The following is a 27,797-nucleotide window of genomic DNA, read 5'->3' as shown; positions in this document are numbered from 1 at the left end:
GAGAGAGAGAAAGCTGCCATTAGAGAGGCAGACGAGAATGGGAATACTCGACAGCTCTGCAGTTGCCATTAGCAGACAATGTCGAGCTGTCAGACAATTGAAGGCGCGTCTGTGGGTGGGAAATGGGTGAATTTGGTTGGATTGGATTGGGCCCGATGTGGATTGTGGCAGGCAGTGCCGATGCTTTTGTTTCGTTCATCAAGAGCACATTTTATTGCTTTATGAGTTTAATGAAGTGTTGCCAGCAATCCGCCACCCCCCATTCCCATTCCCATTCCCATTCCTATTCCCAGCCCCATGCCCAACCCCTAACTCAACCCGAGCAGCCCAACGGAGTGGCAACCCTTCGCTTCGCTTTCACTTTTCGCCTTGACAGCCAGTGGCTGCCCAAGGAGCGAGGGCGGTCTTGTGCGGCTGGCTACATATCAAACAATTCTGACAGCATCCAACTGACTGACTGACAATGTGAGTGACTGGCTGACTGACTGACTGGTTGACTGATTGATTGACTGCCTGACTCGCAGTCTGTCTGAGTTTCGTTCTATGTCTCGGTCGCATGTAATGCATAAAGAATGAAGCTTAAATAAAAGTTGGGAGATGAGAAATAGGATTAACTTGTCACACAATTGAATTTAATTTTCCATACACACTCACACACACACACACACACACACACACATCCGCACACACAAAGCATGTTGAAAGCTGCTCGCTTTGCGCCAACTGCCAGACAGCTACTTCAGCTGCCTGTTTTTGGGGCTCCGGATTGTTGTTATTGCCGTTGTTGGTATGGTCTATTACTTTCACATTGGGGAATTGAGCAGTTTCATTTTTATCTATCTCTTGCTCTCTCTCTCACTCTAGCGCCTACCTCTCTCTCACTCTCTCTCTCTCTCGCTGTGCCGCTTTTGTTGTAATCTTGTGCTACGGCTTTGTAATGAAATTACAAGGTCCCCAGATTTGTCAAAGCAATCAATACTTTCATATTGAACTCTTCATTGGGTTTCTGCACTGAAGCTAAGCCTCTGCTCTGCTCTGCGACCCGCCCGCCCCTCTTCGCCACCTTTCCACACCTTTGTTTACCCCTCTGACGCTCCTGTTTTTATTGTCCTGGCAAATTGCTGAAGGCAAGCTTACCTTTTTTGGTACTCAACGAAATGTTTGGCAATCTGATTGATCTCCCTTTCCCGCAGGCTGCGGCAAATATTTTTGTGCCCAAAAATGTGCCACAATCATTTTTAGGTAAACTACTAGTTTAGCAGCTTGACAGTGAGCCCAGCAGTCAGGTAAATGTCTTCCATGTTGAACTGTACAAGCCCATGGAAAATGTTTAAATGGCTATCAGATATAAAAACAATAAGAACGGCTATCTTTGGCACGTCGAAGATTATTTTCAATCGATTCTTCTTATACTATTATTATACTATTATTTAGGAATTTTAATTACCTTCCAATATCAAGACATCAGATTTTCTTATATCGAAAAGTAGATAAGTACATAGTCTCTCTTCTCCAGAAACAACGTCAGTCTGATAGCTGCTGTTAGGCTCTTCCTGGTCCCGATTGCAGGAGTAACTTTGCTTTGAGCAACTAGATAGCCAACTTGCCGCTGGGGTGCTTAATGATTTCACGTCTTTGTTTCTCATGAAAGCTTCTTTAATACATCAGGTTTAAGTATAGGGTCCCGCAGACTATATACAAAAGCAGGATGCGTCATTATTGAAGACCTCCGCTTGATGCTAAAAAGATAATTTAATTTTTGGAGCTGTGCACATTTTTTGAATGTTATATTAAGGACAAATCAATCAAATCAATTAATCGGATCGGTCAGTTAACAGCGGAGTTATTCAAGAACTCATTTCTCATAGAGTGAGATGTGAGGAAAGAAGAAGCTCAACTGCTGCGTTTTTAAATGAGGTGAATCATCCATCAATTAGTTGACTGCAATGCTGCAGGAATCCTCCCAACCCAACCCCTTCCATGCCACGCCTGTCCAGCTGTTGTTGCTATTATTATTGGCAGGACATCGGCTATGCAGCGCACAAGGCGTTCGGCTCTTATCCTTTGATTAGCGACAACAAAGAGCGCCAGACGTTCATTAACTGTCACAGAAATATGGCAAACAATAAAGAGAGAGCGAGCGAGAGGGGGAGTGGGAAGTGGGAAGTGGGAGAATGTGGGCCATATGCTAGCTCTCAGCGTTGGACAAACTGTAGTTAGGTAAAGATCAAGCTTAATTAAATAGTTGGGCATTCGAAGAGCTGCTCCAGCCGAAATCCTTTTCGTGGGGCAACTTTGCGTTACATATCACATAAAAGAGTCTAATCCATTTGCCCGATACTTATGCACGCCTGCACTCGGGGGATTAATAAACTCCAGCCCCAGTCGCCGGCTCAGCATTGTCGCAACCACCGCGCGGCGCAGCGCACCACCAAAATCAATTTCAACTGTCAACTGTCAATCAGGCAACAATTCAATCACGCAACGCTCTGGGACTTTCAGTCTTCGTCTCGGCCACATTTCCGTCTCAAAGTCGCGTTCGGGGGTTGGCGGCAACGCTCTGCGGTTCGGCTTTAAAGCATTATAAATTATGAAGAAACCACTAAAAATGGGCCCATGAAATTGGAACTGACTTTCGAGCCGGTTGTTCATGTCGCAAACATTTGCTCAAGAGATTTTTATGAATTGCTCGCACAATCGCCACGATTCAAGCCGGCAACCCCTTGTATATTTCTGGCCTGCACAGATTTTTTTTTGGTTATGTATACGAGCTCGTATTGCCCATTTACAACTCGGCGCTCCAGCCTAAGCTTAACACGGCAACAAGCTGGTCAACGGCAAGACGGGTAACAGAAAGCAAGCTCTTGGCCAAGGGTGGCAGAGTGGGGCTGAGGTTGGGGTTGGTGTTGGGGCAGGGGCAGGGGGAAGCTGCTGCTGCTGCTGCGAGTCACAGCTAAAATTCGCAGTCAAAACACATGTCACGTATTTTGCTCGTAATTATGGCAAACGTGAGAAATTTCGTTAAGATTTTCTTGGCACATTTTTATACCCTAACTTGGGTTATTTACAACACTTGCCTTCTTTTATATTCTGTGTTTAATATTAAAATTTCCTCGCTCAGGTCCGGAGCTGCAAGTCCAAGCTGGTTTCGAACCAGCTTTCTGCCTTGAAGTTCGGCTCGGTTCGCTGCGGTTTGTTAATTTGATTTTCGAAATTTTAAGCCTCTTTAATTTTTGTGTATAATATCTTCCAACTGACATTCCATTTGGCAAAAAAAACAAAAAAACCAAGAATGTAATTAAATTAAAAACCTTTTTCCACCTATTTTCCACGATTTCTTGTGGAATTTACCAAGGCCAAGATTAGGCGTGGAGCAGCAATCAGTCAATCAGTCAGACAATCAATCAGCATAGAAAGTTTTAAATATGTTTATAATTGGGTATATATGGAGGCCATGCTTTGTCAAGTTGTATTTACTTTTGCACTTGAAAGTGTATTGATTATTCTACCAGCTGTTAGCTTAATTCTTCCACTTACGTTCGTTTGCTTTTTCTAGCTGTTTACTTTTGTGTTCGCCTTTGGTAGGTATAATTTTTGGCATTTGCATTTTGCCCAAAAGCTCAGTCCTGTCCCACTTTTGCAACCCGCATCCCGCAACCCGCCCAGGGCTCAACCCTTCTGGCGACCCTACGAGCTGCTTGTTAACATGTGTATCCACTTGTATACTCTTACAATTGGGAAATGGCTTTTGATAAATGGCAGCCAAGTTGTATTGCGTTTTGTTTCGTTGTGTTGGTTCTGCAAATTGTTGCTCTGTGCAGGGGGCTTAAAAATGTCTTGACCTTTGACCCTTGGCAGGGAAGCGCGGACTGTAGAGTGCCCAAAGCTCGGCTGAAATAGATTTGTTCTCGCAAGTGAAGGGTTTCAATTGAATTTTTATTCTTTTAACAGTTTTCTCGAATTATTGAATCTTAGATAAAAGATCCTACGTTAGCTGCTGTTGCTGAGGTTAACGTCATTTGTTGCATTTAGTTGCTGCAAGTCCTTCATCAACTTTGCTATTAGCCCCTGCACCTGGTTCATAAAACTTTTCACCAGCTCACGACGCGTTGTGCCCGTTGTTGCTGCTCTTTCTGTCGGTTGGGACATGCCGCACGCCGCCAACACTGAAAATTTGCAAAACAACTTAATTTTAATCCAAATTCAACAACATGTTGTCTAACACTTACGGCTGACCACTAAAATAAAAAGCGTCCATTTGTTTAACATTCTTGATGGGTAAAAACATAACTAAGGCATTAACCAAACGGGCCTAGCGCTAAATAGTTCTAGAAGGTAGTTTCCTACGTGCTGAAAAGGGCAATGCAACGCACGTAGAACAGCGATTGGGCTGTGCAGTGTTGCATAACGTTGTGAGTGTTTCGTTTAGTGTGAGCCGTTCAACTAGTTAATCGTTAAGAACCATTTAAATAATCATAAAACCAAAGGCGATTTCTTATTGCAAGATTCAAAATATTTTTCAGAGCTGCTTGGTTCATATTTTTTCAAAAATCTAAAAACTAAGTTCATTCAATGAGCTGGTTCAAAGTTCACTTAGCATTTAATATTGTAAGTAAGTAAGTAATGCCAGCTTCTAGTTCAATTATTTCCTGAGGCTCACTTGTTTGCTCTTAAAAAAAGCGGCTATAAGTTTTTCTGCTTCAATTTCTAAACTTGAATTAATTTTTATTTAGTAGGTGGAAAATAAAACTAACTTTAGGAGCCAATTCAAGAAACGAATAAAACCACAACAATTTGAAAAATTCCCTGGATATTATTTAAAAGTACCTTAACCCAATTCCTACAGTTGGAATTAATAGAAAGTTCCTTGTTTCTCCAATTCCTGTTAAATGGGAACGAAAATAGTAAAAACTCACATCATTTAGGCATGCAAATTTGTTTTAATAGACCACAAAAGGTGTACACATTTGTAAAGATTAAGTTTTAGTTAATATTATAAGTATTTGAATTAGGATTTGATGCGTTCGATCATTTTTGGTGCATTTGTCATTCAGACTCCCAGGCCCTTTCCCAGTGGATTGCCCAGAGAAGAACCCAGGCCGCCACCAGCGAGGCCTCCAGCGAGGCTACCAGCGGTACCGCCGACCGTTTGTCCAAGGGTGCCAAGGGCGGCAGTACCAGCACCAGCAGTATTTCCGAGTATCTGACCTCCAGGTAAGCCTTGCAATTGGGGGCGTGCCAAGGTGGCGGCAAAGAAGCAGGCTGTAAGCGATTAAGGGTTTCGGTCTAGTTAGTTATCCTTGACTAGTTTGGTTCAATTAAGTTCACATACCGCACAGCATGAGGGCCACGAGGAACGTCTTGTTGAACATGTTTGTACGAGTTGTTAGTTTGAACTGTTTGCTGCCCTATCCAACTAGGCGTCTTTTATACGAAAACCTCCGGAATGCTTAGATCGGTGCGTAAGCACGTATTTCATCGTTGACAACGTGCTCGTAGAGCGTGATATTAACCCAGAACTAGCTCAGTGGCTCGCTACTTTTGCCGCTGCGCCTATCTCAAGCCACAACTAATTGACCTGTGTATTTTAATTTCTGATGAGCAGACATATGTTTTATGCTTATAGTATCATATTATTTATGTAGCACCCTGTACGGCTCTTCGCTTGTAATTCTGTAGTTTATTTTTCGTTTTTCACGTTTAATTACATGGGTGCTTCAAGCTATTGCATTTCGCCTTTCGGCACGTTTATTTTGAATAATTAAAATTTTAACAGTCGACACCGAAAAATGCGTGTAAATTGCATTCATGAGTATTCATTGTAGAAAAATGTATATCTCGCAGCCAAGTTGATGTATGGGGTATATTGAAGGTAGACGTTAAAATTAACAATACTCACTTAGCCACCACAACCCTAAATATATTTATAATGGATATCAAGCAATATTCAATATGCAGCTGCTTACAAATGCCAAAGAGATATAATTTTAATACGATTTAAAAAATATTTGCATTAATTAAAATAGGATTGAGATTCAATTTCAGTTTAAAAAAGTTTCACTACGAAGCAAGATTACAGCGAAGTGCCAGATTACAGGGTATATAGTCATCGTATACTGGTGCTTGCATTTTGAAAGGCAATTATTCCATGCTTACGGCATTGCGTGTCAGCATTAAATCCAAGTAACGAATTTAATAGCTGGTGGCTTGTCGCGCTTTAAGAAAAGATTTTCCATTCGTTAGATTAAAGCAATCTTTGTTTTCAAATGCAGCACACTTTTTGGCCATTCTTGCATGCAGAAATTATCGTTGTTCGCATTTCAAATGATCGCAGCAATCGCGCCAGCTGCTGGCCAAGTTTACGTGCCTGTTGGCCAACACCTGACCAACAACTGACCCAGTTGATAGGGCGGCCGCTTGCCAAAAAAAACAACAAAAAAACAACTAATAAAAATGGAACCAAATCGGTAGCAAATGGTCTGCATGGCTTCCGGTGGTCAGCGCATGGGTGTGAGCTCAACACGTGGTTGCTGTCGTTATGTTTCCGGTATCAAAGACGCCGCCGGCAAAGATGACAGCAACAACAATGGCTGCTGATGTGCGTGTGTGAGTGTGTGTGTGCGTGTGTGTGTGTGGCTGATTATTATCTGGCAGACATGATAAGTAAACAGTGAAGCTCACGTACAGGCCACACGTTTCCGTGCGACGTGTGTGTTCGCATCAATATAAAAATGCATCTGATGAGCACTTGGCAAATCAGTTCAATTAACCAAATTTATAGAGCAACAGCAGCAGCAATATCAACATCGGCAGCGGCGACAACATCAGCAAACTTCCAGAGGCTAATTAAGGAACGACTAGGATGACAACAGCAGCAACAACAACAGCAAATCGCACGATGTTGCTGCCAATTTTGACATCACGTCGACATTTAATTGCGCTCGTTGTGGTAACAACATTAGGTAATTAGTGTGCCATGTGACCGGCTGTGGTTTGTGGTCGCGTCTTTTGGGCTTCTAATTGATTTTCCAACTAACTTTTGACAATTTTGTCGGCTGTTGTTGTTGTCAATTGCATTTCAGCCTGCTGCCAAATGTGTGCAGCACAGAACTCCACGTTCGTAGCAACAATTGTCAGCTCGAACAACACGTTGCAGTCGGCAAATGAGACGCGACTCAATGAAACGATAACAATCAATATTAGCGAGATAATTGCTGCTGCTGCTACTGCTGTTGAGACGGCTACAGCAACATCAACGACAACTGAAGCAATATCAACAACTGTGGCAGCAACAATTTCAACGACAACATCAACGACAACAGAAGCAACATCAACAACGATGGCGGCAACAACACCAATAAGCACACCAGCAACATCAACAACTGTGGCAGCAGCAACCTCAACGACAACAGAAGCAACATCAACAACGGTGGCGGCAACAACATCAAGCAGCACACCAGCAACATCAACAACTGTGGCAGCAACAACGGTGGCTGCAACAACATCGAGCACAACACCAGCAACATCAACATCGGTGGAGACAACTACATCAAGCAGCACACCAGCAACATCAACAACGGTGGCAGCAACAACATCAAGCAGCACAACACCAGCAACTAGCACAACAGCAGCAACAGCCACAACAGCTGCAGCAGTCTCAACAAGTAGCACGACATTAGCAGCAACAACACCATTACCAGATTTAAGCAGCTCAACTGCAGCAGTAACATTAACGTCAACATCAACAACAACAACAACGACAACAGCCTCAACAAGCTCCACAGTGCCAACAACAGTGACAGCTACATCGACAACAACCGCAGCAAGCATAACATCAACGCCCACAACAACTGTTGCTGCAAATGTCACAACCCAGTTACCAACAACAACAACAATAGCAGCAACACCAGCGACATCACCATCTACGACAACAACAACAACACCTCTCATAAGCACAGTAGTTGACAGCAGCAGCAGCTCGGTAATCACAACGACAACGGCAGCAACAGTTGTTAATAGCACGACAGCAATAACACCAGCAACAACAACTACCGAAGTGTTTGCAACAACAAGCTTGGAGCCCTTCCCAATGGCACCCTATCCCACAGTTTTTGGTCAGCTGGCAACCATGGACACAATCGGGACGCTGGCCAAGAATAAGAAGGAGCGCCTGGGGCGGAAGGGACGCAAGGGGCGCAAGGGTCGTAGACGCAGACGCACCACAACGACAACAACAACAACGACGACTACAACAACAACAACTCCACGAACAACAACGCCTGGCGACAATAATATCGACGACGAAGATGCCAGCCTATTGGAGGATGTGGATCTGCTCGAGCCGCTGCCAGAGCTGCCCCTGCAATTGGGCAACATCGACAACCAGCGCATTGATCAGTAGTTTTGCAAGCCGCAGCACTCAGTGAGCCCAATAAATTTAGAATTATGAATCGTAGCTATATATATAAATAAATAATTGTTTTAATTTTTTTTTATACAGCTGACATAAAATAACAATAAAATATTCACATATTTTTTCATATCTCTTTTGTGAATTCTTTTGCACTATCAGCAAAAGTTGTTAAATTTGCGAACAGCGAATGAACAAGTCATTGACAAGCTGCGAACAACAGCAACCAAAAAAAAACTACAAGCACCCAGTAAGCGTGGTTGAGTCGGGTGTGCCCGACTAGCAGATACTCTGTACTCATTTCAATCTTCTGCCTGGATGTGTGCATGCCACACGATGACATCCAAACTCAATTTAGTATCTTTACCATTTTTATCTAAGAGTTGTGCTCAAAAAACTTTGCTTCAGAATCGATATTGATCGGTATTGTGGAATTGGAAGGCCCAAAGGCTTCATACAATAATCTTAAGCAACTTAAGCTATATTATTTAGTTGCAGTTCTGACCTGCACCGAAGGTATCACGATGGAATATGATAAGCTATTAGGATTTAGTTAGCCAATCCATCTGGTTCGCGTATTCCGATCATATATATAAAACCAAGTACATTATTTGACAGCATTTTCCTGCAAAAGTGGGAACTATCTTGCAAGATTCAAATAACATTGAGAAAGCTACCTTTTACTTAATTTTCCAACTACTATAATTTATTTGCCAGATAATAAAAGAAAGTTTGTGCAAAGCCTCGCAGACTTTTAACCAGGACAACCTCACAGTGCTTCCCTCTCTGCCTCCTTCTTTTATATACATATATGTATATATGAAAATACCAAAACATCATTATGGAAATTCTTTTTTAGCTACTCAATTAAACAAAGCTCAAAACCATTTTTCTATATTGAAGTTATGTCAATTTCATTCGATCCAAACTCGTTTGAAAATTTTCGTTTTTGACAAGCAAAAATGCTCAATTTGTTCTATTTGTTGTGCACATTCGATATGCAGTGTTTTGTTTAGGTAAAAACAACATGGCTGGCAATAACAAGATCATACACACACCCGCACACACACCCGCACACACACACACACACACACACTGGCAAACAACTGGATGGCGTGCAATTAATTTAACAAATTGTTTGCTCAGCTCAAATAGCCATACAAAACAAGCCAACAACAAATATTTATATATTTACTATATACCAAGCATCACACACACGCACACACACACGCACACACACACGCGCACACACACTGCTGCACACACGTGAGGCTGCCACATGTGGCGCATATATTTGCTTGAAGTTCGAGTTGCAGGCAACAGCTGGCGCACGTTTGCTTCCCCCCCCCCCCCCTCTACGCCCGGCGCACTAAATAAATACAATTTAACTTCCACTTTCAACACATCAACAGCTGCCCCTGCCCCTGCCCCTGCCACTGCCCCTGCCCCAACCCAGCCTGCTCCTATGCCGCACTACGCGCTCCGCTCCTCTAGCCCTGCTGACAAGGGCCAGCAGCCAAGTCAATTAGCGAAGCCGCTGTCCAGTTTGGCAACCCCCCTCCCCTCCCCCACGACCTACCCAATGCCTGCCAACGCATTCAATTAAAATTGCCGTAGAACCGCCCACTCCCCCCTTGCAACCAATTCTCATCCCACGCCCGCTCATATTGTTTCTCTCGCCAAAAATTATTGCAAGAGACACAAAGAATATATTTTGATTCAAGGACTAATCAAAGCTGACAGCCAGACAGGAGGGTGGTTGCCGCACCACAGTGCATTGAACTGTGTGGCAAGCGTAGAAGGAGAGCCGGGTGCGGTTTGGGGGGGGCAGGAGGGGCATTGGGCTTAACTTATCAATAAGCCGAGTGCGCACATGCCAAGAGCCAAGTGTGATTGGACGCTGTCAGCGAAGACAGACAACAAATGCACACGTGCTTATCAGCTGGAGAGCAGCACGTGCTCCGTCAGCTCTGGTCGCGACTCTCCGGTCAAGCAGACGACATTTTGGCTTAAAAGCAACTGGCGGGACAGCGGCAGAGGCACAGAAACCGTTGGCAATTACCACAAGCAACAACATGGCAAGCATATTGAGGCAACAATTGGCGCTGCTGCTGATCGCCGTGATGGGTAAGTGGATATTTCAGTGCTGGTTATACCAGAAGTGCTCATTGACTCTCATTGACAGCCCTGCACATCTCACACGCCTGGCTGCTGAAGCTGCCCAAGCTGGAGGAGCTGACGGAGAAATTGGACGAGAAGGAGCACAAGGAGGCACTGAAGAAGCTGGATTTCCTCAATCTGTTCGCCGCCAAAGAAGAGAAAAAGGAGAACGAGTGGGAGAAGATCAAGCAGTGGTTCGAAGACAAGAAGCTCAAGGAGCTCAACCTGTTCGAAGCGAAAAAAGAAAAGGAACTGGAGAAACTGGAGGATAAGCTGCATAAGAAGAGCAGCAAGAAGAGCAAGAAGCTAAAGTTGAGGACAACCACCGAATGCTACAACCAACACGAGTACACCACGAGGGCCAGCTATGTGCCAGAGTCCGAGGAGCAGTACCAGGCAGAGGAGGAAGAGGAGGAGGTTCTGGTGCAGCTGCCCAAAAAGCAAAAGGGCAAGAAACTCCCCTGCGACTGCCAGCCAAACACTGGCTACGGCCATGTGCCCACAGCATACGATGTGCGCGAGGACTTCGACGAGGGCGTACGCTACTTTACATAGAGCGGGTGGAGTGGGCGGATCTGGGCTGTGCATAGATAGCCTCGCATGTTGCATAATTACATATACTTTCTATTTTTTAATAAATTTTATGAAAATACTTACGTGTGTGTGTGGAGAGGAGAGGAGCATACTATTTGATATTTGTCTTGTCGCCTGCATAGCATTTGCATATAAATTGAATTCCCAGGTTTCGTTGAACCAGCTCGCCTTGCCCCTCCTCCCTTTGGGTAGACAGCCAATATTTTACACATTTTATGTCAGCAAGCGCGCTCGGCGCCCAGCCCTCCATCCACAGTCCGTAGTCCGCAGTCAAGCCTGATCCATCACAGCACAGCGACATCCACATTCTCACCCACAGCCCACATCCATACCCAATCCTGGAGAATCATCTGCATCGGTTCTGTCAGTGCGTCGCTTCATCAAAGTTGTCAGCGGCGGCAATGACACATTGTGCCCATTATTTGCATAAAGTACCCCTGCCCCTGGCCCAGGCCTTTGCCCTGCCTCTAGCCTTGGCCCTGCCCCTGCCCCTTCCCTTGCCCTGTGGCACCAAGCCGTCTTGCAGTGCCGCAAAGTGGTTTATCCTGTCGTAAGGGCAGATAACCAAAAAAAAATACTCGTATCATATGAGCTGCCAAAACGAAATGGGGAATGAGTAGCGAGTCAGGAATGCACTTTTTACTGTCAGGTGGCAGCCCTGAAGCTGTCATCGACTACTCTGTTATCGATAAGTGTACACAATAAGGCGAACCTTGATTGCGATAATATAAAAATATATTGCTTTAAGAGACAACCTATTGAACCTAACAAACAAATAAGGTTTGCTTCAGTTGATGGTTCAGCCACCAATTCGGTTCAAATCTTGACTTCTGGCTATTGAAACTGATTTCTTTTAAGCCGATTGGGATCCGATTCTTGGTATCAATAACTCGATCTCTAGGTTATATAATGGTGTTTACCTTTGATAAGAGAATGTCGTCCATGGCAGTCTCAACTAAAATTTCCTCCATCAGGAAGTTCTGTCGCAAGCCCCTGTAAAGATTAAATGTCCAAAATGTTGAAAATTTTTGTTAAGCTTTTTTTCTAAGACTCATTTCAATGATCTGTAAGAAGAATGGTTTCACCCTTAACTTGGAAATGTAATCAACAGGCAGCTGAGAGCCTATCCGTATCAGACCCAAGACTTGGAATTATACGAAAGTTAAGTTTATTTCCCATTTAAAAACATTATGTAAGTAGACTTTTCTTCAAATCTATTCAGAGCAATGCGACGCCGTGAGCAAAACGTTTAAGAATGTGTAGCACAAAGAATAAATGTAAACTAAATGCGCTCTCACGAGAACGAGGGAGGGTGAGTGAGAGAGTAAGTGCGAAGGAAAGGGCAACGAGGCCTAGGCAGAAATTGGTTTCTCACGTCCCGTTCTGCCAACATATAACTTAAGAAATAATATTAATTTAATGCAAGATATAAAAGTATACTTAAATCTCTGCAATCTATAAAGAGGAATATTTTATAGCTCAGTCTGTGCAATAAGCGTGCCCAATTTAATGGCTCAGCTGGAAAATCAATAAGGTCCATTATGTGTTTTTATGGCCCACAATTAAAGAACAGTTGCACGGCCAGCGGAGGGTGCTGCGGCCTCGAGGCACGCACTTCTATTAGCTTATTTTCTCTCATTGTAACTAGATCAGCTGCAATGGTCCAAAAGCGCCGCAGTTTCTCGATTCGCCCCAAGCGGCTGTTTGCAGTCCCCAACACAATCAGAATTTTTCGCCAAACTATGATTATTTTCCAATTGTGTTGTCTTCTGGGGTGGCATCTTGTGAGCTGTGCGAGGGAGGGGTGCGAGGGGAGGGCTAGTTCGTCATTCCAAGACAACTGCCGCACGAAACTTTGGGCAAACTTTGAAGCCCCCAGACACCGGACAGCGGAAGCCGACAACCAAATGCACAACAGACACAGTCTATGAGTCGAAAAATACTTATATGAACTGGCCACAGCTGCTCGACTCACGGTTATCCTATAAAAGCGGGAAGTGGGACTTTTAATACGTAAAATCTTTAATTCACACATTTGCAGGCTACTTATATGAAATCCTATTTATACGTGTTCGATATAAAGATTCTGTCTTTCCTTGATTTCAGCAAATTTTATTTACAGGAAATTCTTATATAATTACAGCATATTGCAATAAGCCATCGGCTCAATCAAATTTGTCCCCTCCTCTGTACCATTTTTTTACAGGGTATTGGTTGTCTGAGAAGGGCACTTGCCCCACCACAGAAGTTGCTCAAACTCTTGTGCAGCTTTTCGATAGCCCAATTTCTTTCATTGCTTGGCCGTAGTTTTTTTTTCGCCTCCGTTCATAGGGGGGACGCGGGTCAATCTTGTTAATTTCGACTTGCGCAGTGCGGGGTGGGGCGGGAGGTAACAGCGTCTAGAGTTGTCTGCCTAATTTCAGTACTTCTGCGTTTTGGGGTTTCCAAGCCAGCGTAGCCAAGAGCTGCGGCTCCATCTATGCTATCAATCCCAGCTACTCTATCTATTTATCCAACTCGCCGAGTGTCTTTCTGTCTGTCCGTCCGTCCGACTGCTGCTTGGGGTTACCCACGCATGTGGCGCATGGGTGGGTGGCGCTTGGGGTTGGGGCGGGTAAGGTCGGTGTCCCGTAATCGCAATTAAGATAATCAAAAAAGTTTTGACTGTGGCCTGTCGAAACGGTGTTTTTACTTTCGTCTGAGACTTACGTTTTTTTCATCCATAAACTTCCTGAGCCCTTGTCTCCCCTTTTGATTGGAGCCATGGCATAAAAGGGGATGGGGGGGGGGGGGGGGCTTGCTGCGCCGCAGCGTATGCTACAAGTTTTTGCAACGCACCTAAAACTGTCGTCGACGTTGAAGTCGTTGCCAGAGCTACGCGGCCAAACATGAGCTTGTGGCTGGGTTTGAGGCTAAGCAGAGCAAAGAAACAAATGCAAATGCTTGTGAGTAGAGTGTGCGACTGGCAGATACCCTGCAAGCATGTCAATCTTCTGAAATATCTGTTCCATATTTTCTTATCAATTTTCGACAAACTTTGACTTAAGTTTTAGCTACATTATGCGTTGGCTTGTTTATATATAGATATTATATAAAGGAAGGTGGGATTTTACTCCAGTGAGAGGAGTAAGATATGGTATGATAGAGGGCATCCAAAAGAAATTTCTGATAATATAACTCAGCTGTAATTTTATCAAATGACACATTGCCAACTACGGTTAGATCGACAAAATAATAGATTTGACTAAAACGACTTGCTCTTCTTCTTACATGTGGGCTACCAATTGAAGCTTTTAATGTTTCATCACTTCCAGAATAATTTTGACTAATTTACAATTGGGGTTATCTACAACTATTCAAATATTGAAATAAGAATTTATATTCCATCTAAGACAATAATTGTTTAAATATACTGCTGACATGCAATGAGAGATATCAAAGCTTTATTTAAAAAATATATATACTTTGGGTATAGAAACATCTAGGTACCAAATTTCCTGGCCCAAGAACCTATAGTCTTTGACATCATATGGAGTCATCTAGTTAGTTTTCTGTTAAGGAATCTATTTATGCTTCAATCACTCACAAAAACTTGCAACAAATTTTGCATGCCCCATACGTTTTGTTTGCGCTACAGGGCATGCAAACTAAAAGAAGAAAAAAACTTTGTCTGGTCAAGATTGTTGGGCAGTTGCTGGGCAAGGGTTTTGCGAGGGCTGCCAGGCGCGTGTACTTTGTGCCCAACTTTATGGCAAACAATGTTTTTTTGTTATTGCATACTTTGCGGCTGTTACGAGCATTTGCGGCTCTCAACTTGAATTTCAAGTTTTATTGCGCGCCCAAAGAAAAGCGAAAACCAAAGCCGAGGAACAAAACACACAACCGAAACGGAAACAGAAGCAGCAACTGAAACTGAAACTGAAAATTACACAAAAAGCAAAATGCAAGATTTTCTTCAGCTGACAAAGTTGGCAATTAGCCTTCGTGGTGGTCAGGCGGGGTGGGGGATGGGGAAGGAGGGACGGTATGGGAGGCGGGGCAATAGCTGTGCAGTAAATCTGACTGGGATTTTTCCAACTCATGAGCAGCAAAATCAATTCGAATCAAATCAGCCAACGCATAAATCACACTCGTCCAGGTGAAAGTTGGACACCCTGCCTGACACACACTCACACACTCACACGTACACACACACACACACACACACACACACACACACGCACACGTACACACACACGCACACGGACACACACAAGAAACGGAAGCAGCATTTAGCGACTTCCGCAGCAAACGAAATGAAAAGCCCCAAACGAAAGTTGGACATAGGCGAAGGCAACCCAGCTCAATGGAAATGCGAATCGACAGGCGGCGAGACAGCACACAGACGCACAACCCCTCCACGCCCCAATCCAGCCCCCTCGCTGCCCACCACAAAGCAGACAGTTTAAGAAGAAGCAGAAAATGCACAAGATGTGGAAGAGTTAGACAAAGTGGCCAAGGGTTGTGTCTGTCGATTGGCGATAATCAGTGGGAGGAATCAAAGCAGGAACGTGCCGATGTCAAAGGGTCTTCAAAAGGGTGGCGGGCTGTTGGAGAGGGGAGGTTCGAAATAGTTCATGCAAAATCTCCAAAACGAACTAAAGTCGCATTCCTATGTTTACTTTGCTATATCGATTTTGTAATTTCACTTAAAGTCATTGCGATATGTTTTGCTATCGATAGGATTAACATCGAGAGAAACAATATATTTCGTTTACAATAGATGGTTTTGCGACATGAAAAAAAGAAGCTGAAAGCGCAGTGAAATGATCGAAGCAATCAAATAGATTAATCACAAAATTCGAACCGCAATTAGATAAGTTAAGCAGATACTTTAAGCAATTAGTTACTGCAAATAAAGCTCTGGGAGAGTATTCTTATACCCTGAACCTGGGTGAAAAAGAAGGTGGCATATCCGACCCCATAAAGTATTTATATTCTTGGTCAAGGCGAGAAGCTGAGTCATGTAGTCATGCCCGTCTGTCTGTCAGTCTGTCCTTCTGTCCGTCCGTTCCTCTATCCGTCCGTCCGTCCGTCTGACTGTCCGTATGTATAAAAGCATCGATCTCAGAACCCATTAAGGCTAAAGGCATAAATATCGAAATTCTGTTTTTGAGCAAATCTCGTTAGGTTTAAGAGCTAGAGTCAATAAAAATTAACTGTGCAAGGCCAAGTCAAAGGAAGGTTCAGGATAGCCCCTAAGCGAGGCTCCCGACTAGAGCACTAGAGAATCCGGGTTCGAAACCTTAGACTTGAAATCTTTATATGGATGTAGTATAGTGTAAGTCGATGCTTTGTATGAGTTCTTTCCTATTTTATATCCCCTTCAAAAAGTATGCAACGCTTGTTAGTCTTCCAGAACTAAAAGCAAAATTAAATATTCATAAATATATAGTATACTTACAAATAGATTGGGGCCTAAAATAAAAAAATTGTCATATAATGAGGCACTGTTCTCATGCATATTCTCATGTGACTAACAGGAAGAAGATGGCTTCTCGAACCCAAACAAGTGGAAATATATTTGATCAGGACAGAGAACTGAGTCGATTTCCATGTCCATCTGCTTATCTGTCCACTTGTAAATGTAAGAATCTAATCGAAATTTAAATAACTTGGCAGTCCCAACAACCCAGACGCTTAATCAATCAATTAGTTCAATCAAGAACAATATAAATGGTTCAATAATATTTGAATCAAAATGAAATTCTTAAATAAATATTTCCTACTTTCTGATATAGGATAAATTGTTTTAGCGAATGACATTGACACACGTTTGCTGATTAATTAACTGATTGACTGATTGATTAATTGATCAATTGATTGATTAGGCAATGGACACCAAAGTTGTGCAAACTTTAAACGGCGGTTACGAAACAAGGAGTACGAACAAGTCTTTGACTGGAACTTGAGTTGGTCTATCTTCGGCCGCAAGCAACAATTAAGTTGAACAGAATTTGCAGACCAGTTCAAGTACTTGGTATTATTTATGGCCCATCTTTTGCCCAAGGGAAGTGCATCCAAATCCCAGGGCCAGAAGTGGATGGTCTCAGCTAAGTGCTCGTAGATGGGATTAAAGATTGAAAGTACAGCAGGCGATGATGATGATGAAAGTCTTCCTGAAAGCAGAAACGAGAGCAGCACTCACCACTGCAATCAACGGAACCCTTCACATACAAAACAGGAGAAGGAGGAGCAGAGCTAGAACTAGAAACAAAAACATGCGCCAAGGCAAACAAATCCCTGAATCAATTGAGCCACAAAAACCGCTTCGGTCAACAGAATTTTGAGCACTCGCAACGCTTCGCTGGCCGCAACTTTCGCTTTTCCCATTCTGACCGGGCTTTCCTTCCGTTTTCCCCCATTTTCCTGGTTTATCGCCATTGAAGCAAAGCAAAGTAAACAAATTAAATAATGTTAATAACGAAATCTTGTTTTCAACATAAACGGCAAATATGCAAATGTCTTCATAGCATTGAAACCTGCTGAGAGCAGCTCGTTGCGAATTACCAGAGGCGTGGGTAAATTGTGGGAGGTTGGAGAGGTTGCGACGCTTTAAGGCCAACCGAATCCGATTCGGTTTCGAACAGAACAGAACAGAACAGAACACGTGCCACGCCCGCACTCTATGTAAATAGAATCGCCCAACAGCAGATAGTTGAAAGAAAGAAAGGGTATTGCGAGATGGGGCCCGTGAGACAAGAGATGGATGATTGCGGACGAGAGTTGGTGGACCGAATACTTTGCATTATTTGTTGTTGTTGTTGTTGTTGTTGTTGTTGTTCAATCAAAGGCTAAAGGAATATTCCTGTCCGTCAATTTGCATAGATATCCTGCTGTTGGGCAAACAACTCAGTGAATAAGTCAACGTATAGCTGGAAAAATGGATTACAAAAGCCAACAAACTGGTTTATTGCCGAAGTGAAAACACAGATAATCAATCAGTCAGTCAGTCAGTCAATCAATCAATATGCCACGCAATGCAAACATAACATTATACGACTGTAAAAAAGGACATGAAATTTAACACATTTCTGAACCTCTTGAGATTCAATTTCTCATTAGAACCGAAATCATTTCCATTTTCAAGGAGAGAAAATATCCAAGCCCTAAAAACATGTACATACATATTATTTTTTAGTTTTTCTTCTCAATTGCAACAATTGAATTTCATAAACGTCTTCCTTCATCAGAATTTTCACAAAGTGATGCGAGTTAGTTTGTACTTGTTGCAATCTGTGTGGGACCCTGTGCGGAATGAAAGGGTAATTAGATGGAGGGACTTGGAAGAATAATTGGAATAATTCTCCAGCTAATCAAGGCTTAAGACTTACCTAATTTGTTTGTAGCTTAAATACAATTTGTATCTTATTCTGTGTATTATCGTTGTCGGCACAGATCACAAAATATTAAGATCTCCCTTTTTGCCCAGAATATCGCAAGAATTTACCTAATGTGCTTCCTACTACTCCGAAACAAGAGTCGTACTGAGGAATTGTGTATTGTAGTCTTATCATGGGAATCCCTTTGGCAATTGTAAAGATGATTTGGCTACAAGATCGAATAGAATTATTCATGGACAAAACTTATTTGTGACACTCATTTGTGATTCGCCGCTACGAAAACTTAACTGAAAACTCTTTAATACAGCTTTGGGAAAATTTGGACGAGCCTTTATTGTGATTGGTTTTGTTTGAAAGTCGATTAACTTAATTACGTTCAACAAATTAAAAACAAAGTTTAAAAAAATGTTAGCCTTGCGCGGGCACAGTCAGTCGGAGTTCATGTTGATGGGGATTGGGGCATATTTTCTCTCGGTGCACCGAAGATTAGTTGCAATCGATTGCACCTGGCGCAGTGCCTGGTTTGGTGAAGAGCAACTCGACCAAACATCTTTTGATATTGGGCGACGCGGGAAACGGAAATCGGATTTTGATATGGTGGAATCAAGTTTATTTATGCGAATGGACACACACACACACACACATACGGACGCGGAGGTATTACCTGATGTAATTCCTGACAGACAGAATGCGGCACACAAAGTCCAATGGGGGATGTTATTGGCGTGGGCGGGCGAGCGGGCGGGTGGTTTGTTTGTGCTGGGGTCTTTTGGACTGCGAGTCCGGTTCGCGTCAGTCAGTCAAGTGTAAAATTAAAAAATGTCAACAGAAAATTCCTTTGGCGTTGCTTCAATTTTCTGTATTACACAATTTTCGTTGTTGCGCTGAATGTTCTTTGTTCCGTGTTTTCCAACGGGGGCAGCTAGAAGGGTATATTGGTTATGCCTGCCTAGATTTTAGCGAGGCAGTGAAAGCGAAGGCGACTCCAATCAAATGTGAAATGTGTTTTAGCTGCGTGCTTACAGTTTTAGAGTTGCAGTTTTAAGGGCACATCAGGAAAGCGGGCCCTCAATAGTCACAGCTTGGACTGTGTAAAAAGAGTATTGCACAGTCGCAAATGCTGTTTTATTCCAGTTATTGTTGTTGTTACTGTTGCTGTTGTTGTTGGACAATGACAGCAACTTTCCATTGTTATGGGCCGCTTGCAATTAGCAGGCATTGGAGAGCCCCTGCAACTAGCCCCCACCGCCCTGCCTTGGGCATAATGCCCAATCCGCACGGCTCACTGGCCAGGTAAGCCATAAAGTCATAAAGCCAAAAAGTGATAGTGCGGCGGTAGTAAGTCCTCCTTTAGCTCCCCCTGACCGCTGTCACGCTGTCCAGTCTCGACTACCAGCCGAGCAAATCTCGGCAATTTGTCAGGTTTTCATTATTTTCTTTTTGTAGCCAGCATGACAAATCGCCAAAGAACCTAAAAGCATGGAGCATCCAGGAGAAGTAGTGGCAGGAAGAGGGGTCGGCAAGGGGCGTGAGGGGTGTGGTTGCAGTGACAGCAGCTTCTCAACTAATGTCAAAATTCAATTGGAATTGACAATATTTGCTCAAAAGGCAAATAAAAACAAGTAGAAAATAATATTATGCAAATGCTGAATGTAAAAACAGAGAGTGGACCCAAGCAGAGGAGCCAGGAACTACGCATGGACGGGCCTTTGTCGACGAGGCAGGGGTGTTGCGGAGGGGATGTGTGGGTACTAAGGATTGAGGGTTGTCTTGGGTTTGGGTTTGCCCTCACATTCTTATCACATTACGTAACAGGCCGCAGACTTGAGCTCGAATAACACAAAAAACCCAAGTCAGAGGGTGGCACATGCACATGTGGGGTGTGCATAGTGTGTGTGGGTGTGTGTGCGTGTGTGATGGGGAGTGTGGAGTGGGGAGGTGGCTTTGGGGTTTTCGGAGTTGTGGGTTTGCATTTCGCATTCTATTCATGGGGAAAGGGGCATTGCGAATGCGGATACACGCATCAACATTCATTTAGTTTGCAAAGATGCGGCTGGCAGATAGCAGCGGCATTTTCCTTGTTTTCCCCACAATTTTAATGTCCTCCTTTAATTTTCCAAAAATGATTTTAAAATGCAAATTTCACTTTGTCTGCGCCGGCAGATAATCAATAGAGAGAAGCATATCCTTGCTTTAAGAAATAATCACAAGAGAATCTGCTTAAAGAGCTTAAAGTATTTTTTTAGTGCCAAACAATAAGTGAGGCTAACCTGCCAGAGAGAAACTTAGCGAGAAGCAAATTTGCTTCGTACCAAAAATAAACATCTTTAAGTAACCAAATAGCACAGAGAAGCGATAGTATATCAGAAGATAAGTTGTGCTATAATATCTAATATAATTTTAAACCAAAAATTGAAGCGAGAAGCGAATCTTGCTTAACGCTGTGTATTAACAAATTGATGCAAATAAGAAAACGGACTTCAGACCGCTTCTCACTTCAATTCACGCTTCGCTTCTGGTTCTGCTTCTTTCAGTTTGTTTCCTTTTTACTCTCATCAAATTTAAAGCGCTTCTCCCTCTTATTTATCTCACACTCAATTCCATTACACTGCGCTTTTCTTTCGTACTTCACTTCTCGCTTCACATTTAACTTTATGCACTTTATGCACTTATTGATAATTAAGTTTCGTTTTTATTGCGACCGTCTTTTGTTTTTGACTTGACTTCTCTGCTTCGCAGCGCGCTTCGCTTCTCAGCTGAGTTTTATGCTCTGCTTCTCCAAATTGCTTCTCTCTTCGCTCTAAACGGTTCTTTCAATTAAAAGCTTCCCCTATGCTGGCTTTGTTTTCCTTTATGACTCTACCTGCTTTCGTTTGCGGCTTAAGCTTATCCTTTCTCACATTTTGGTTCAAATCGCTTCTCGCTTCTCTTGTAATGCCGCTTGTTTTTGCAAACGCTTCGCGCCTTCACTCTGCTATTAACCCCTGGAGTGCGTTTAACCCTCTTGTGTATTACATTTCTAATCCAGTGTTGACCATAAAACATAAATGAATTTCCCGGCAAACGCTGCGTCATAATTTTCAATTTGTATGCCCAATATTAATATCGATGCGGCAGACAACAAACAGCATAAACCTTAACTCCGACCACATCTGAAGGAAGAAAAGACATAACAATAAAATTTTTACGCCAAGGCGTGCGCGGGGGCAGCCGACATGACGGCTAACCCTTTAACAGGAATAGCCAGTGGGGGATGGCGAGTGGAGGGTGGGAGATGTTTGAGGTTGGGGACTTGGCAAAAACAACAACTACCCCCAATGCATGCGCCCCGTTTTTGGCCCTTGTCATTTTAGACACAATTTAAGTAAGCGTAAAACTGCAAATTGCTGCTGGGCAGCCCCCCTCCCTCCTAGTCCATGCCAGACCAGGGTAGACCAGACCAGGACTGTAGTGTGGAGGCAACTCCAGAGTCGGGGCCACAATAAATTCAACTAGCACGCGTCCCGCACTGTAATGCACTTAAGAGCCGAGCAGCAGGCAGCAAGCAGCAGTGAAAACTGCCAAGTGGAAAGTGAAACGAGAAGCAACTGGAACTGTTGGCCATTGTCTCATTGTCACGCTGCCACCCAGACGCTCTGCATAATGAGATGGCAGCCCTCGAAGCACGAGCTTAAAGTGGCAAATCAATTTGTCATAATTTAAAATATATTTAGGCGATTTGCGGAGCCATGAATGTGAGCAGAAAGGCGAGCAGAGAGCAGCGAGAAGTGAGCAGAGAGAAACTTGCCCAACCCACATCCAAACACGATAAGCCTTCGGGCGCTGGCATGTGCGTTAAGGAGAGTACGAGAAGTTTGGCTATTAATAGCTTGAAAGTCAGCATAAAAGCAAGAAGCGAAAAGTGAGCAGAGAGAAACTTTTCACGCACATGTGCGACCAGGGATACGAAGGGGGCGCATTTGAGCTTGTAATCGCATTAGTTGCACATTTTATTGCTTTGACAGGGCACCTGGCTGTTGGCCACGTCGACAAGTTACAGATCTGTTGACATGTGCTCGATGCCAGAGGTAAGCATCTTGCTTGACATGTTGTAATTGCCGCCGCCAGATGCCGCTGCTGTGCTCGGGGCGCACTAATTGCCTAATAGGCTTAAAATGCTCCCCAAACATCGGTCGACTCTGCTGCTGTTTTTTCTTTCTTTACATTTCTCCACTGCAATTCAATGATTGAGAAATAAATAAATCATATACCTATCAATGCCAAAATAAAAAATCTTAGAGCTTGAGTGACGAATATTGTACTGAGTATTGCTGATGAAGTCCATCTTCTCCTCCTCCTTCTCCTTAACTAACTTAACTTTACTACTTAACTACTTTACTGTGTAGGAACATAAGATATATTAGCAGAAAACGGAACTCATAGATAAAACTCATTTGTTTTTCAAGTTTTCTTGATTAAGCCTAGCAGTTACGTTGGCCCAATATGATGACAAGCTGTATTTACCTGTGAGCTACTTATTATATAGCACCTTTTGGAACAATTAGTTGGAGATGGGCTTTCTTTTTATTGGAAACATTATATTCTCATTATTGTCACGTATCTTGAAGGGTATTTATTCTTCGCTTCGCCACTCCTAAAATAACTTCACTTCACCAAATTGGTACTGATTTCTTTGCCTTATTGGAACTAGCTCTCTTTTAATACTAAGCACATGTTAAGGTGACTTTCAAGGAACGAGCTATAAAATGTAAGTTTCTTTTTGGGAAAAGTATTATTATACATATTGTTGTCATATTGATAGATATAGCTAGAACCTCTCAACTTATAATTTGTATACCCATTGAAAATGTGCAAAAGGTTTGTCAAGTTTTTGTGCAAATGTATGTAACAGGCAGAACGAAGCATCTCCGACCCCATTAATTATATCATTCCTAGTCTGCAATTGGAATATATTTCATCTGCAAGTGCAATTTTTCTTAAAATCGTAATATGCCACAATATGAAGGTAGTTCCTGAACACCTTTAAGACGTTTCCATAAAGTTCCCATTTTAAACGTTGATATATCCGGCTTCCATCTTCGACATTTTCCGCAAGTTTATTATACTTTAACGGTATTTTATGCTTATACTTTCTTTACTTATGCACTTATTTATAGCTGTAAATAAAAGTTTAGCCCCCATTGTCTATGGGGAAAAGCGTACACCGTTTAAACCCCGCGAGGGGTGTGCGGGTGGGTGTTTGTCAGGGATGTGTTTGTGTGTGTGAGTTTGTGGGGGCCCGTTACTCAACTCTTCTTCCTTTAGCTGTGTTTTTTTTTTACCGGATTTTACATTTCGCACTCATTAATCTTGAATACAAAGCGGTCGAAAGCGCAGAAGATACAAAATGGAAAAAATAAAAACCAAAAAAATCTAAAAATAAACGAAAATATAACGTAAAAAAAAAAACAAAATAAAAAGTGCAGCTTAAAAAATAAATGTGCAAACAAAGAGGCGAACAGAACGTGAAATAAATTTAAATCTTGCCTTTTCCAGGCGAAATCTAATAAAAATCCATTTCATTTGATAACAAACAGCGCCAGCAGCTTGCAACAAGCGGTGGCAACAAGCAGCAGCAGCAGCAGCTGATGCGCCAGCAAAATGGATTACAGCAATTTGCTTTGTTGCACAAACAGCAAAGCAACCTGCCACACCCACCGCCCCAAAGAACACACTGTGGCGCCCATATCGTTGCCAGGCCAAAAGTCTGTCTCTGACTGCCGCCCCAAAGACCTTATATCCTTTAATATATGTATATAGTATGTCAAATTGGTATGGCCGCGCAGCGGCGGCAACTATTAATAGAGTTTTCCTCGCTGCGCCTGAAATTTACATAATCAACAAATAATTATGCGGCAGCTGCCGCCAGTTGGAAGCAGTTGCCGCAGTTGCAGCAACAGCAGCCCAGACGCTACGCAGCAGCTCCCTTTGCTGCCTTTGCTGTTGTTCCTGTTGTTGTTTGTCAGGCAAAAAGTTGCCGGGCTGACGGCGCCACATGTGTCTCCAAATAACAGCACACCCACACACTCCCACTCACACACACACACACGCACACACACATACTTATGGGCAATTGACCCTCATCAGGCGGCGGGCAGCATGCGGTTACATTTGATGTTGTCCTTGCCCCCAAAAGTGTTTGCGGCACCCCCCAGCCCACAAATGATGCCATTGTACATGACAATATGTGGTTGAAACAGCCCACACATCACCACACAATCACCCTCCTCCCCACCGGCCAGCTATCAGTCCCCGCAGCCCCACCTTAAGCTTGTCTATTGAGGCAGCTCCAAAGTTTGGGCCCGCAGTTGCTTTCAAAGTAATTGCGCATATGAAACGCTGTAAGGGACGCCGCATAAGCAAAGGCTATGCAGGAGTCTAGCGAGAAAGTGCGCTGGCGGGGGAAGGAGGAGAAAAAGTGCAACAGCAGCCGCTGCTCAAGCGTAAGAGCAGCCATAAACATGAAAACTCGATTAAAACGATTTCTCATTAAGAGAATTCACCGCCATAGCGGCCACTCATCGATACACACATACACACACACACACACACACACACACATACACAGAGGCCCCCCAAGGCCAAGCGCTGCCACGCCCCCAGACACACACTCAAACACACACACACACACACACTCAAACACCACTGTCCATTAGGCTATGACTTTGTCTATGGACACACTGGATGGCTGGTACGTTTGTTGCGTGTACACACTGTCAGATTTCATTAATTATCGTTTGTAAAAGTCACCACCAGGCTGGAGCACATTGAACACCGCACCAAGCAACTGCCTCCGACACCAACCTTCCAATTTCGCACGCACCCATTCTCTCGTTGTCAGCTGCAGCATCAGTCTGTGCCTCTTGACGGGCCGCCAGTTGATAAATGCAAATGAAGCGAATGATTTACTTGCGGCAACCGAACCGAACGAACCGAACGAGCCGACAACCCGGACTGTCGGGCAACCCGACGCCCATCCAGCTTGTCACTAACCATGTCCGTGTCAGCAGTCACCAGCCTGCAATGTGGCTAACGCCTGATTCGTAAGACTGAGGACCACGTTGAGATTGGATATGCTAGCTGACATTAAACGGATATTGCCTGAGTCGTGTGTTTTTCTTCATATCTCAAATATCTGTTTTTTTCACCCAGTTTTCACCCGTGCTCGTGGATTGGGCAAATGCTGTTAACACACGTCTTTCATGAATTCTAATGTGGAAACATTTAAACTCAAACAGTTTTGTTTTTGTGATACTAATATGTTGGCAAATCGCCGGTTCAATTCCAGCAACAGTTTTCAATTTTTTGTGTTTATAGATATAACTCAACTCACATGTCATGTTCAGGCTAAAACAAAGAAAGTGTTGTTTCTTTATGTTTTAAGTATCCGTTTTTCACTCAGTTTCCACTCGTAAACGTGGATTCGGCAAGTACTATAAAAACACATAACGAATAAACTGTAAACTAAATAATTATAATTCAACTCACATATCATTTCAGGCTAAATACCTTAAGTTTTCGTTTTTCACTCAATTTCCACTTCTTTGGAGTGAATTAGGCAAATTCTGAGAAAGATATAACGAATGAATTGTAAGCTGAATCATTAAAACTCTCTTTTATATATTCAATAGCTACTCAGCAAACCACATAACTGTATTATTTTTATTTGCAAAATAGAATACCCCTACCGTGGCATTCTTTCGCTTCGTTTATAATTGACAGTTGTAGCTGCAGTTGTTCGAGCATTTGATATGCGGATAATGTTAGCGAATCCAAAGATAATGTACACAATTTCAACGTTAAACAAACTTATTTCCGCCGCTCGCGTGTTCTTCTGGTTCATATACCCTGTGCCCATTGCGAATGTGTGAAAGGGGTATGCACAGTTCTGTGCAATTGGGCTTAACAGCTTAAAGAAGGCAGGCAAATCATCGACATGGTCCGATTCTTAAGCAGTATAAAAAGGAGCCCAGACTTAATCTTAACCGAACCACAGAGCAGAATATGTGCTTGTGTGCATGTTAAAGCCAGCTACAGGGTATTCGGGAGTGCGACAAGCCCGACTGGGGACACAGTTCTTCGCTTGTTTTTGTAACTGTTTCGCTTTGGCTTTGGTGTGGCTGCAACTTGGCAATTTTATGCTTCAATTTCCGTTTCCTGTAAAGCGAGCAGCACTCGCAACCATCACGCGGCGCGTCATTGCCAATTGAGTTGACTCCCCGCGAGAGACAGACAGACGGACGGACGAAGAGACGGAGACGGAGACGGAGACAGTCGCAGCGACTGAGAGCGAGACAGAGAATACTGCTCAATGTGTGCCACATAAAACTGAATTTCTTGTTTTTATCCTTATGTTTCTTTCTTCTTTTTTTTATGACCAGCTGTGGGTGAGGTGGTTCCGAGCTGATTTGGTGGTTGTTGCAAGCTCTCACCTGTTTGTTTGTGTGTGTGTGTGTGTGTGTCGCCGCACTCAACCGCAGCATAAAACCAAACAACCCAGCCGCGTTTTTTTTTTTTTTATTTAGTTTTTACAACTGGCAGGGCCGTCGTCTTCAGTGACATTTGACATTTGATATGCCTTAATCAACTATAAAAGCATATCCTAGACAAAGACAACCTGCCATTTTAACAGTCGGCGGTGCGGGGCAGCAGACATAAAATGCAACAGCAACATGTGGCCATCAAATTGAGGGCAAACTTGCTAAATAAATAATGCACACTATTCGCAAAGGCAACAAAACGCACCACCGCGCACCACTGCGCATCGCCACCGACCAACCAATTTGGTGCCACAAATTCGAAAAATGTTGTTAGTGCCCCAACCCCGCCATCGGGCCCACAACCAATGCTGAGTTCATGTTTGGTGCGGCTTCGATTTTTGGCTAACTCAATCAGCCGCCCATGTCCAGGCGGCCATTAAAATGGAGCTGGGGCGGGGCTGGGCTGGTTGGCCAGAGCTACTGGGGGCAGTTGGGGGGGTTGGCAAGTTAAGCGGCAATCATCATTCGCAGCGACATGTTTGCCATTTAGTTTGCTCGCAATTTTAGATAGTGCAATCAACTTTGTATTTAACTACAGTCGGACTAGATGATCCCCCAAATACATTTCAAGTCTGCGATGAACTTTTGTTTCTCTGTGCATTTCTTCATTTTATATACTATGAGTCTGATCAACATCGGATTGCTATATAGCTCAATAGGCAGAAACCTTAG

At 43.3% G+C, this 27,797-nt stretch overlaps 3 protein-coding genes across 3 annotated transcripts; 2 read left to right on the top strand and 1 right to left on the bottom strand.

Moving 5' to 3' along the window:
* Nucleotides 1-4,920: 4,920 nt before the first annotated feature.
* On the bottom strand, nucleotides 4,921-5,478 carry LOC135428769 (merozoite surface protein 2). Its single transcript, XM_064682867.1, has 2 exons — nucleotides 5,333-5,478; nucleotides 4,921-5,262 (listed from the first exon to the last, which is right to left on the bottom strand). Exons 1-2 carry the CDS (start codon nucleotides 5,370-5,372, stop codon nucleotides 5,051-5,053), a joined length of 252 nt encoding a protein of 83 aa, XP_064538937.1. The 5' UTR covers nucleotides 5,373-5,478; the 3' UTR covers nucleotides 4,921-5,050.
* Nucleotides 5,479-6,692: 1,214 nt separating this feature from the next.
* Muc4B (Mucin 4B) lies at nucleotides 6,693-8,517 on the top strand. The gene is made up of 2 exons (XM_064682853.1): nucleotides 6,693-6,962; nucleotides 7,083-8,517. The coding sequence occupies exons 1-2, from the start codon at nucleotides 6,863-6,865 to the stop codon at nucleotides 8,399-8,401; spliced, it is 1,419 nt and encodes a 472-aa protein (XP_064538923.1). The 5' UTR covers nucleotides 6,693-6,862; the 3' UTR covers nucleotides 8,402-8,517.
* A 1,835-nt stretch (nucleotides 8,518-10,352) lies between these two features.
* On the top strand, nucleotides 10,353-11,222 carry Femcoat (femcoat). The gene is made up of 2 exons (XM_064682857.1): nucleotides 10,353-10,537; nucleotides 10,596-11,222. The coding sequence occupies exons 1-2, from the start codon at nucleotides 10,486-10,488 to the stop codon at nucleotides 11,123-11,125; spliced, it is 582 nt and encodes a 193-aa protein (XP_064538927.1). The 5' UTR covers nucleotides 10,353-10,485; the 3' UTR covers nucleotides 11,126-11,222.
* Nucleotides 11,223-27,797: the final 16,575 nt, after the last annotated feature.

This window comes from Drosophila montana, unplaced genomic scaffold (assembly GCF_035044405.1).
Source record: "Drosophila montana isolate Dmon_TW-CO22-7 unplaced genomic scaffold, ASM3504440v1 contig_2534_1, whole genome shotgun sequence".
In the NCBI taxonomy this organism is placed as follows: domain Eukaryota; kingdom Metazoa; phylum Arthropoda; class Insecta; order Diptera; family Drosophilidae; genus Drosophila; species Drosophila montana.
This window is presented reverse-complemented; position numbering and strand designations above follow the sequence as displayed.